The 12,311-nt window shown below is 29.4% G+C and overlaps 2 protein-coding genes across 2 annotated transcripts; one reads left to right on the top strand and one right to left on the bottom strand.

The window, feature by feature from the left end:
- The first annotated feature begins 2,891 nt into the window (after positions 1–2,891).
- LOC124941578 (protein NLP6-like) lies at positions 2,892–7,097 on the top strand. The gene is made up of 4 exons (XM_047481918.1): positions 2,892–3,219; positions 4,262–4,833; positions 4,903–5,839; positions 5,924–7,097. Exons 1-4 carry the CDS (start codon positions 2,943–2,945, stop codon positions 6,955–6,957), a joined length of 2,820 nt encoding a protein of 939 aa, XP_047337874.1. The 5' UTR covers positions 2,892–2,942; the 3' UTR covers positions 6,958–7,097.
- A 1,942-nt stretch (positions 7,098–9,039) lies between these two features.
- On the bottom strand, positions 9,040–10,670 carry LOC124944052 (bidirectional sugar transporter SWEET7-like). Its single transcript, XM_047484508.1, has 5 exons — positions 10,628–10,670; positions 10,496–10,532; positions 10,023–10,401; positions 9,810–9,929; positions 9,040–9,214 (listed from the first exon to the last, which is right to left on the bottom strand). Exons 1-5 carry the CDS (start codon positions 10,668–10,670, stop codon positions 9,047–9,049), a joined length of 747 nt encoding a protein of 248 aa, XP_047340464.1. The 3' UTR covers positions 9,040–9,046.
- Between the last annotated feature and the right edge of the window lie 1,641 nt (positions 10,671–12,311).

Here is a 12,311-nt window from a genome sequence, read left to right as displayed (position 1 = left end):
AGTGATATTATTTGAAATATATAATATTTTAGCATATAAATTTTAAAAATTGATTAAGACTTTTTTTTGTATTCTTTTTTTTATATAGTTCTAAATAAAAAGTAAAATATGTTTATTAGAATTATTGTTATTCTTTGCTATTAATATTTATTTAGCCGTAGAAAACTAGAATGCATTTTATTTTAAATATGATCGAATTGTCAAATTAGAACTTTTTATTAGGAGTGAATTGAGATTTTAGATATTTTTCATTCAAACTTCACAATTTTTTATTAGTAAAATTATACAAAAACAAGTTTTTACTTTAACAGTTTCAAACGTCGTAAACTTATTATCTACCTGTCATTTATAAATAAATTAATTAAATATTTATGTAACTAATTTAATTACCAAATTTCAGCGAAATAAATAAGTGTCTTAACTATCGATTTTCTAAAATTTGTTAGTCAAAACCAATAATTTGATGAAATTTGTTAGTTAAATTAGTGACATTAATATTTATTTATTTATAAATGTCACATATATAATAAGTTAACACGTTTAAAATCGTTAGGATAAAACAAATCGTTTTTGTATAACGGTCTCAAATTTTGAAGTTTAAAAATAAGAGGTCAAATTGTCAAATTACCTATTTAATGAGAATCAAATCTAAAATATTATTTTTCACAAACTAATTTATATTTAAATTTAAAAAATAAATTTGGTTATATCTATTAGGGATGATGATATATTTTTAAATGAGAAATGATTAGGTGATGGAATTTGGTGAGAGAATTTGATGAGGGAATGACGTGGCATAATTTTATTCGCTGAAAAAATCAAATAATTTCTCTTTTTTCTCTCTTTCCTTTCACTTTTACATTTTCCAACCAATGAAGGTGATGCCACGTCATTCCCTCACCAAATTCCCTCACCAAATTCCCTCATGATAGTTAAATTGAGAAGAGTATTTAAATATAACAAAAGTTTGACTATATTTAAAGGGAAAATAAATTATAGATTCCAAATTAATATATATAGGATGATTATTAAAAAAATGACCATATACTTTCTTCTCCTAAGCATAATTGGTCACATCATTATTGTGATTAATTTACTCATTTAGATGCAAAAGGTTGAAACGGAAAGCAAAAGCTATATGCATCATATATATTTTATAATTAAATGAGAATTTTATTAAAGTCCATATCAATTTATTTATTTTTAATAATAAAATTATGACATAACCCTTACTTTCATAATTTTGTTCAATTTAATTTACAATTTATTTTTCTAATTTTATAAAAATTATAAAATTAATCTTTATTAACTAATTTTATCTATATTTTTCTCTTTAATCCTACCCCCAATTTTTTTTAAGCTGACCACCACTATAATTTTTGGATCATTCGATTTATATATATACCATAAAAATTAGTAAGTAAAAATAAAAAATTAAATTATTATATTATTTATTTTGCTAAAAAAATAAGTGACCATAAAGCTATGAGACCGACTGTCTGGATCACATCGAACTTGATTCCTAACTTTTATTTATTTATTTTTTAAAACCCATAATAGTTAAGATCCTTTGAATTTGTGTCTTGTCTTAATTAGCTTGTCTATTTATAAGTAGATAATATTTTAAAAAAGATTGAATTTGTTATAATAGAATATGATTGATTTTGTGATTAATTTAATTAGGAATAAAAATATTTGAGTATCTATAGTTAGAAAATAGACATTATCTTGTATTTATAAAATACCTAAATAGGTTTATCTCCGGTCAAATTTTCTGTGACTGACGCTGACATGATAACTTTAAGTTAACCGTTAAAATAAAAATGTTACATAGTTAAGGGAATAAAGTTAGTATTAGTTTGTGTTTACTTTTTTTAATCACGGTTAACTTAAAATTATCATGTTAGTGTTAACAGAAATTTGCCCTAAGTTATAACAAAAATAAGACAAAGAATCTGACGTGGCCACCAATGTGGCCGAGAGAGGAAAATATTTATTTATTTATTTTTCAGAAAAATGGTCATTCTTAACTTTGTTATCCCTATTGCGACTCTTATTTTTCGGAAAAATGGTCATTCTTAACTTTGTTATCCCTATCGCGACTCTTATTTTTTTAGGTATTTTTTAAACACTTAAATACATGTATAATTTTTTTAAACATGGATTATTCAATGTCTATATTCCATTAAATTAATTCTTATTAAGAAATAATATATATATAGAGAAATGATTGATTCATCGACAAAATAACAAAAAAAATTCTCTCCTCACCCTTTATCATTTTTCCAGCTAGTGATATGGTGACATGTCATCCTTCTCCCAAATTCCCGGTTGATTCAATGTTACCACTACAAGCAGTGTTTGTATTCACTCATGAAGTGACACCTATACACAAAAGTGAAGCATCATCTCCCTCATTTGTTGATTTTTTTTTCTCTTTGTACATGTGACGTTTTCTTAGTGGATACATGCACTACATGTACTAGTAGCATCGAACTAATCGATTTTGGGTTAGTTCAATGCTACCAGTACATGTAGTGTCTGTATCCACTAAGTAAACGACACATATATAAGGAAAAATAATCAACAAATTAGGGAGATGCTGATTTACTTTTGTGTATAGGTGTCACTTCGTGAGTGAATACAATATACTACGTGTAGTGGCATCAAATTAACCCCAAAATCCATTATCACTCTTTATATAAAAATAGTAATAATAATAATATAAAAAAAAGTATGATTAGAAGTTGGTAGAATCGGGAGCAGAAGATAATAGCTCATATTAATTTTATCCGTTATGTCTGTAGAGGGGAGTAGTGAAGGAGGATTCCAATTCCATAGAATCAAAATTCGACAATTAACAACAGCCAGTTGATCTCTCCAATCTCTCTCATCTTCTTCTCTCTTAGCTCTGAACAAAAGGAAGAAAATATTCCGGGAAAATGCCCGAGCTTCAAGATGAGATTCGTACATATTCTTCATCCAAACTACTACGGGAAACCGGAACTGTTCCTCCTCCGCCGCCGCCGTCGCACAGAGATTCGATGATGGATCTCGATCTAGACGGTTCCTGGTCGTTCGATCAGATCTTCACCGCTAATCAGATGTCTCCGTTCTTCTTTTCGTCTTCCGAACAACCTTACTCACCACTTTGGGCGTTTTCTGATGTTAACGATGATAATAAACTAGTTGAAAACGATGCGTCAACGCTAGCCGCAGGTTTCTATCTACTTCTTCGTCTTTGATTTGTGTTTTCAGAGTGTGATTCTTTGACTCAATCTTCAATTCATGTTGTTTAGTTATTATTATTGCTGAATTAGCTGATTAGTTTGTTCATAACTAGTGTTTGATTCTTTGTTTGCTTGTTTGAGTTGGATTATTTCTCATATATATATGAACTATTTCTACTATGATGATAATGTTTCTTATCGGTACATTTCTTCGTTTATGATGCTCTGTTCAGAGAGATTCTTTGACTGAATCTTCAATTCATGTTGTTTAGTTATTATTATTGCTGAATTAGCTGATTAGTTTGTTCATAACTAGTGTTTGATTCTTTGTTTGTTTGTTTGTTTGATTTTGATTGTTTCTCCTCTATATAATAACTATTTCTACGAATATGATGATGATGATGTTTCTTAGCGATACATTTCTTCGTGTATGATGCTATGTTCAGAGAGATTCTTAGACTGAATCGTCAATTCATGTTCAGTTATTATTGCAGAATTAGCTGATTAGTTTGTTCATAACTAGTGTTTGATTGTTTGTTTGAGTAGGATTATTTCTCATATATCTAAGAACTATTTCTACAATGATGATGATGATGATGTTTCTTGGCGGTACATTTCTTCGTGTATGATATTCTGTTCAGAGAGATTCTTAGACTGAATCTTCAATTCATGTTATTCAGTTATTGCAGAATTAGCTGATTAGTTTGTTTGAGTAGGATTGTTTCTCCTATACATATATAAGAACTATTTTATGATGATGATGATGTTTCTTAGCGGTACATTTCTTTGTGTATGATGCTCTGTTCAGATAGATTCTTAGACTGAATCGTCAATTCATGTTGTTCAGTTATTATTGCAGAATTAGCTGATTAGTTTGTTCATAATTAGTGTTTGATTGTTCGTTTGAGTAGGATTGTTTCTTCTATATATATATAGATAAGAACTATTTCTATTTCTATTTCTTTCTTTCGATGATGATGATGATGATTCTTAGCGGTACATTTCTTCTGCTATATTGTTTCTGGAAACAGATAATCCAGATTCTCAAATGGATAGCCAAGCAGGAACTTGTGAAAAGAGAAAACAGCCTATGCCATTTCTGGCAATGACACCAACAGATTATCCAGATAGTTCTTGTCTTCTAAAGGAAAGGATGACACAAGCTTTGAGACACTTCAAAGATTCAACAGAACAGCACGTATTGGCGCAGGTCTGGGCACCTGTTAAGAACGGGGGTCGCTACGTTTTAACAACTTCAGAGCAACCTTTCTTCCTCGATCCACATAGTCACGGGTTGTATCAATATAGGACTGTTTCTTTGATGTATTCATTTTCTGTAGATGGTGAAAGTGATGGAGTTCTTGGACTTCCTGGCCGCGTTTACAGGCAAAAGATGCCTGAATGGACACCTAATGTACAGTATTATTCGAGCAAAGAGTATACAAGGCTTAATCATGCTCTGTATTACAATGTCCGTGGAACTTTAGCATTGCCTGTTTTTGAACCTTCTGGTCAAAGGTGTATTGGAGTACTTGAACTCATAATGACTTCACAAAAGACCAATTATGCTCCCGAGGTTGACAAAGTCTGCAAAGCGCTCGAGGTTCGTTATATTTGTTTTACTCGATATATCATATCAGGTTTTACAAACTTTTTTCCTTTTCCTTTGCAGGCGGTGAATCTGAAGAGTTCTGAGATCTTAGAACATCCAGAAACACAGATTTGTAATGAAGGTCGCCAAAATGCATTGGCTGAAATCTTGGAGATATTAGCTGTGGTTTGTGAGCAACACAAATTACCACTCGCCCAGACTTGGGTTCCATGTATGCATCGCAGTGTTCTTACTGACGGAGGCGGTTTCAAGAAAAGCTGTCGTAGCTTTGATGGAAGCTGCATAGATCGAGTCTGCATGTCCACAACAGATGCAGCTTTTTACGTTGTAGATGCTATTATGTGGGGTTTTAGAGAGGCCTGTGCTGAGCATCATTTGCAAAAAGGTCAAGGTGTAGTTGGCCGAGCATTTGCATCACAAAACGCATGTTTCTGTGAAGATATTACCAAATTTCGTAAGAACGAGTACCCATTAGTTCATTATGCACGTATGTTCAAGTTAACAAGTTTGTTTGCGATCTGCTTAAGGAGCACTCATACTGGAAACGACGAATATATTCTCGAGTTCTTTCTTCCGCTTGATATGCGAGACAGCAGAGAACAACAGACAGTGTTGGACTCGATACTTGTAACTATGAAAAGACATTTTCAGAGTCTTAAAGTTGCATCTGGTAAAGAACTTGAAGAAGCAGGGAGATGCATTGAAATCATTAAAGCCCCTTTAGATGAAAGAAATGAATCTGAACTCGAATCTTTTCAATTATCTCCTCCTTGTCCCGGTCCTGGTCCTAGTCCTAGTCCTATACTTGTCGAGGCCTTTAAAAAGGAAGAACAATTGGGAAATGGCGGAATCCAAGCTGACATTGCCTTCCCGGAGATTAAACCTATAACTAAGAAATCAGAGAGGAAACGCGGGAAAGCTGAGAAATCTATTAGTTTGGATGTTCTTCAACAATATTTTGCTGGAAGTCTTAAAGACGCTGCAAAGAGTCTTGGTGGTAAGTTTATATGCATGGTTTCTATATCTCTGATTAGATTCATTATGAATCTATTATTGACAAACACTTTTTTCTATTTTACAGTTTGCCCAACAACAATGAAAAGGATATGCAGACAACACGGGATCTCAAGATGGCCATCTCGAAAGATCAACAAAGTTAACCGTTCCCTATCGAAGCTTAAACGAGTAATCGAATCGGTTCAAGGGGCGGACGCAACTTTCACACTAAATTCACTAGCAACAACAAATCCAGTTCCAATCTCTGTCGGCTCACTTTCATGGACTGCAAGTGCCTTGGACGAATCCAATCAACACCTTAAATCCGGTACCTTAAAAGAACCGATTCCCCTCACACAACAAACACCAATAATCAATAACCGCCTAGTCGTGGTCGATCCACATTCATTTCGTTTTGAAGCTCAAGAAGACTCGAGCCGATCAAAATCAGCTAGCGGTTCTAGAGACGATCTAAGCGCAGGAACACCTACATCTCACGGATCGTGTCAAGGAACTCCTCAAAGCGATCCAGCAATTTCGCCAACAAATGAAAAATTAATAGAACCAACATTCCCTCATCATCACCATAATCATCAGCAGAAGCCGACGAGTACTGGAAAGATTGATCTCTCATCAGCATTCACAATCCCAAACATTGCTCGAGAATCGGAAGAACCGTTCGGAGCAATGCTGATCGAGGATGCAGGAAGCTCGCATGATTTGCGAAATCTATGTACAGGAGCTGATGATCTAACGTTCATAGAACCGGTTATAGCTAGGATGTTTCAGACGGATGGACAAGGAACGACGGTTACGATAAAGGCGAGTTACAAAGAAGATATAATAAGATTCCGGTTTCAATCAGGCTTTGGAATTGTGAAATTGAGAGAAGAAGTTGGTAAGAGGCTTAAGCTTGATGTGGGTACTTTCGATATAAAGTATTTTGACGACGATCAAGAATGGGTATTGATCGCTTGCGATGCTGATTTATACGAGTGTTTGGACTTATCGAAAGATTCGGGGAGCAATATAATAAGGTTGTTGATTCAGGAAGTGAATGCGAATTTCGGAAGTTCTTGTGAAAGCTCGGGCGATAAAGATGAATTTCGGGTTTTGTGAATTTGTAATAGAAGATGTAACATGTAGTGTAATAGAATATAGCACGATTCTTGCTAGTTTTAGATCTTAAGGAGGTGAGTGCAAGTTGTAGATTTATCATGTCTTTGTGATTTTTAATGTAATATGTTTGAATCGATTTTTAAGTAACTCTGTGTTACTGATTCGCACTAAGTGAGAATTAATTTATCCCATCTTTCTTAAACTCGCACTTGTGCTATGTATTGCATCTTCTTTTAATCTAGTGACAAAAAAATGTGAATATTCTCAATGTGTAGGAGGTCTTCGGTTCGAACTCGATAGGCGATAAGTTTTGCTCGTATAGCTGGAGTCTAGAGGTCCTCGGTTCGAACTCGATACAAATTTCGGTTGTTTAGTTAAGTGAGAATTAATTTATCCGATCTCTCTTAAACTCGCACTTGTATTATGTATTGCATTTTCTTTTAACCTAGTGACAAAAAAATGTGAATATTCTCAATGTGTAGGAGGTCTTCGGTTCGAACTCGATAGGCGATAAGTTTTGCTCGTATAGCTGGAATCTAGAGGTCCTCGGTTCGAACTCGATACAAATTTCGGTTGTTTAGTTAAGTGAGAATTAATTTATCCGATCTCTCTTAAACTCGCACTTGTATTATGTATTGCATTTTCTTTTAACCTAGTGACAAAAAAATGTGAATATTCTCAATGTGTAGGAGGTCTTCGGTTCGAACTCGATAGGCGATAAGTTTTGTTCGTATAGCTGGAGTCTAGAGGTCTTCGGTTCGAACTCGATACAAATTTCGGTTGTTTAGTTAAGTGAATCTTGGAGGTCCTCAGTTTGAACCCGATAGTCGACGAGCTTCGTTCGTATAATTAAATGTGTTTCCCATCTATAAGTAAAATCAGAACCAACTTTTAAATAAAATGCTCAAATTTAAATAAAATAGATAAGATCATAATAAAAGTCACATCATAAAATGGTAAAACTTTTACAAAAACAAATCAATTTTAAAAATAATTTTCATATTAAATTATACTAATAAAATTAAAATCAAGTAAGTGAACAAACAATTATTTCATGTCTAATAATTGTATAAATTTGACAAATTTATGTATGTTTTTATATTGTGTATTTAAATTATATTAATACATAAACAATTATTTTATGTATTTTAAACATATGAGGACCACAAGCATATTTATCATTTGAACTTATTTTAAAATCATCATATAATGGTATTTTTCAAATAATTACTATATTGCATACTCATTTACAATCATATAAAATTATTTTTTTTTAAATTAAAATTTTGTAAAAAAGTGAGAGTAGGTAAACCTTTTTGCTGAAAACTAAATAAAATTTTATTTTGTTTAACAAAAAATATTATCAAATTATTTTTTTTTTAAATATCCAAAATCACCACTTATTAATATTTTTTTTTATTAATTCATTATTTACTACAAAAGAAGTTGTAAAATTTTAACTGCTTTTTATTATAAAAATTTGAAATAATTTTCAATCTCTGATTATATTTGTTTATGTATTAAACTAAATTCAAATTCATATAAGAGATATTTAAAAATATATGTTTCCAGACTCAAACATATTTTTCATTCAAATCACTATAAGTTAAATAAAACAAAGAATAGTTTTAATTTAATTTGAAGACTAATTTATTTTTTTTAAATATTAAAAATGTTATAAAAATACATCTTCTTGCCCATTAATTATAATCTATTCCCTTTCTTTTTCAATACACCAATTACCTAGGATTTGACAGTCTATCTACCATAATAATAAAAAAAAAAAAAAAACATGTTCCAACAAACCAGACAATTTCAAATAAACCAATTGCATTGAATTTCTTGTTGGAATTTGGAAAGACAAGGACAATGATTCCTCTTACATAATAATAATATTATTATTAATACACTTGCAAATATTAAATTACTATTGGGCCCAAGCCCATAATTTAACCTCTCACTTTCTCAATCTCTCTCCCTATATATATATATATAAATTTCTCATTATAAAAACTAGCTTAAAGCTATATATTATTAATAATAATAACCACCTTCCCCCACAATTTGTTTATAATAATAATAAAAAAATTCAAACAGGAAGCTTATTATTATTATGGGCCACATTCTTGAATCCACCAGAAATTTCATTCATCTCAGCATTCTTTTCTTCCAACTGCAGCCTCTTTGATGATTTATAATAAGCCCCATACAAAATTAATTGGGCCAGCGCAAATAACATACCCAGCCCATTTGGTACCTACAAAATAATTAAAAAAAAAAATCAATTAGTCAAACCCATATAGATTTTTGTGTTTTAGGGTTTTGGGGTTATTAAAAAAAAAACTGTTTGGATAATTTAAAAAATATATAAAAAATTGAGTGTTTATTGATGAAAATACTTTTACTTTTTCTCTATATTAAATGATAAATTAAATAAAGAATAATTTTGATATTTTAATATATAAAAAGAGTGATTTTGACATAATTAAATGAAAGAAAAAATTGATATTTAAATATATAAAAATAGTGATTAAATTGATGAATGAGATTACAAACAAGGCCATATATGTGAGTTTTTTGAATTATATTTTTTTAAAGAAAGGAAAGTATTATACTAATTTAACCAATTAAAAAACAATACTTTTTCATACTTCAATTTTACTTTTTTACTCAAACTCAAACAAAAAAAACTCAAATAACTTACCATTTTTTTCATTCATAAATTATTTTTTATAAAAAAAACTTAAATAACCCAATAAAGAACAAGACTATAAAAACAGTTTTTCTCCTTTATTTTTTTACTTTTTTATAATTAAAAAATGTAACAAATGAAATAAAACATGAAAACTTACCACAATATTCGGGTCGAATTTAATAAGTGCATAAGTAGTCCAGCAAACCGCATTAGCAAACGCCGCTAAAGAAAGCGAAAACGGCATGTACTCCACACTTTTCGTACTCACCACCATCCTCTAAACAAATCCAAAAACACAAAATCAAAATCATACTTCATTTCCAAACACAAAAAACAACAAAAATGTAACAAAAACAAAACAAAATCTTACCATTACAGATAAAGGAGAAGCATACATACAAACATTCCCAAAAATACAAATTATCCCAATAATCCTCGATCTAAGTTTCCGGGTATGAACCAAATTAAGAACAAGAACCGCAAGAGTGGCCACAAGAACAAGCTCCACCATTATAACCGCCACCATTCGGACCCTTCTTTTTTTATCCGAATAACATATAAACACAAGTAAATAAACCAATTGGATCACAAAACCCGCCCCATTTATAGATATCACAAGGGTACTACCCGGTGTAACATCGGGTAACCCGTATAATACCCATAAAGCACAATTTCCAATAGTTGCTATATAAGGAACCGGTGAATATTGCTCGACCGTTTTCTTCTTATATATCTTCAAAAAAGTCGGCCTGTTTAATCAAACCGGTCCATGCATGTTAGATTAATAAATAAATAAATAAATTTATTAATTAATTAGTTAAATTTGAACTATTTTTTACTTACACCGGAGAAAGGAAGAGGGCAAGAGAAATAATATTTCCTGAAGAAAGAGAGCTCAAGAATATTAAGATATGAACAAACAAATAAACACCAAAAGGGTAAAACAGTAAATTTGTAATGAGTATGAAATCTGACCTAGAACGCCGACTGCAAAACGGAGATGAACAAGAGAAAACATGATGTTTAACAATGGAGGTTTTCTAGAGAGAGAAAGGATGGAAAATTTTTGAGTGAGAGAAAATGAATGAAGGATAGATGGATATAAATAGTGAAATTACGATCTTATCCAAATTTGAGAAATCTTACTTGAACACATAATAGGTTATTTCTCTCTCTTCTGTATTGGTTAATGAATTTAGAGAGAGAAAGAGATTTATGAAAATAATTATTATAGCCAATACAAATACAGATGGAAGATGATTTAAAGTTAGTTGGTTTTAATGCAAATTATATTTTTTATATATTTTTTTTACTTTTTTATTTATTAATGTTGTTTTATAATTTCACTTTCGGCCAATATTTTTAGATCCATGTTGACTTTATTACTGTAATTTTTATTTTATTTAATAAAGATTTTATAAATTTTTAAAGATTGTTTACCTATAAAAGTCTTACCTAAATTAAAAAAAATTCTTTAAATAAAATATTTAATATTTTATTAATATTTAAATTAAAATGTGTTAAATTATATATATATATATATATATATAATTTTACTTAAAATGTTTTAAAATAAAATAGGTAAATAAAAAAAATTTGTTCAGAATTTGACTCGAGATTATGACTTATCTAAACAATGAAACTTGTTGGAGTAAAGAAAATAGTACATAAAAGTCATTCAAGTCTTTTGCATGACAAAGACCAAATTAATTATCTTTTTAGTATGGAAATTTATTATTATTATTTTAATAAGATAGTTAGTAATGAATATTTTTGACTAATAGTTTTATTTTAAATAGTTAATTTTGTTATGTTTTGAGTGTTCTTATTTTTGTATGGATAGTTAGACTTATAACATTTTACATTTAATTAAAAAAGATAGTTATATAATAAAAAATTATATATATTAATAGCAAGAAATGTACTATCTAAGATTAAATGATATTTTTGTGTTTAGTTATTTTAACACTAAAAAACTGTTTTTTCAAATAAACTCTAATAGTTAAGAATGGTAAATTATTAAATAATTACTTAAAAAATGAAACATATACTTTATTACTAAACTAAATAAGTATTTCTAAAATCAAAATCTAAAATTTATGAAATTGGTAATACATTTCAATAAATAAAGTTTACTTTTTCAACCAATAAATCTTAAAAATATCAATTCATACCAAATGAAAGAAGATAAGCTTTTTGTAAATAGTATTTGCCAAAATTATAATTATATTTAAAAAAAATAGTAAAAGTTTTTCTTTTTTTTGTCAAATTAAGATTTTAAAGATGATCTCTTTTAAAAAAGAAGTATTTTTTTTATTTGTATATAACATTAAAAAAATTATAGTAATTTTTTATTAAATGTGTGATAATTTGTATCACTTGCCACACATTTAATTAAGAATTAATTTATTATTGATGTTATTATTTGGTATATTATATTGTGAAAATAAGAAATGAAAACAAATTAGTATATATTTTGAAACATTATTTCATCTAAATCAACCGTTAAACAAAAATTAATATTTACATAATTAATATATATTTCGAAACATTATTTAATCTAAATCAACCGTTAAACAAAAATTATAAAAATTTATAAGTTAAAAAAAAATATGGTTCAAACTCAATTTTAACTCCGAAACTTTACAAACCAAACAGG

Source organism: Impatiens glandulifera, chromosome 6 (genome assembly GCF_907164915.1).
Source record: "Impatiens glandulifera chromosome 6, dImpGla2.1, whole genome shotgun sequence".
Taxonomy (NCBI): Eukaryota; Viridiplantae; Streptophyta; class Magnoliopsida; order Ericales; family Balsaminaceae; genus Impatiens; species Impatiens glandulifera.
The sequence above is the reverse complement of the archived record's forward strand: the minus strand, read 5'-3'. Positions and strand labels throughout refer to the sequence as shown.

Excerpts from the sequence above, each read along its gene's own strand:
- LOC124941578 (XM_047481918.1), top strand. The coding sequence starts at position 2,943 with ATGCCCGAGCTTCAAGATGAGATTCGTACATATTCTTCATCCAAACTA. Across the intron at positions 3,220-4,261 it reads TGCGTCAACGCTAGCCGCAG|ATAATCCAGATTCTCAAATG; the intron begins GTTTCTATCTAC and ends TTCTGGAAACAG. Across the intron at positions 4,834-4,902 it reads AAGTCTGCAAAGCGCTCGAG|GCGGTGAATCTGAAGAGTTC; the intron begins GTTCGTTATATT and ends TTTCCTTTGCAG.
- LOC124944052 (XM_047484508.1), bottom strand. The coding sequence starts at position 10,670 with ATGTTTTCTCTTGTTCATCTCCGTTTTGCAGTCGGCGTTCTAG. Across the intron at positions 10,533-10,627 it reads TTTTGCAGTCGGCGTTCTAG|GAAATATTATTTCTCTTGCC; the intron begins GTCAGATTTCAT and ends CTCTTTCTTCAG. Across the intron at positions 9,930-10,022 it reads CTTCTCCTTTATCTGTAATG|AGGATGGTGGTGAGTACGAA; the intron begins GTAAGATTTTGT and ends GGATTTGTTTAG.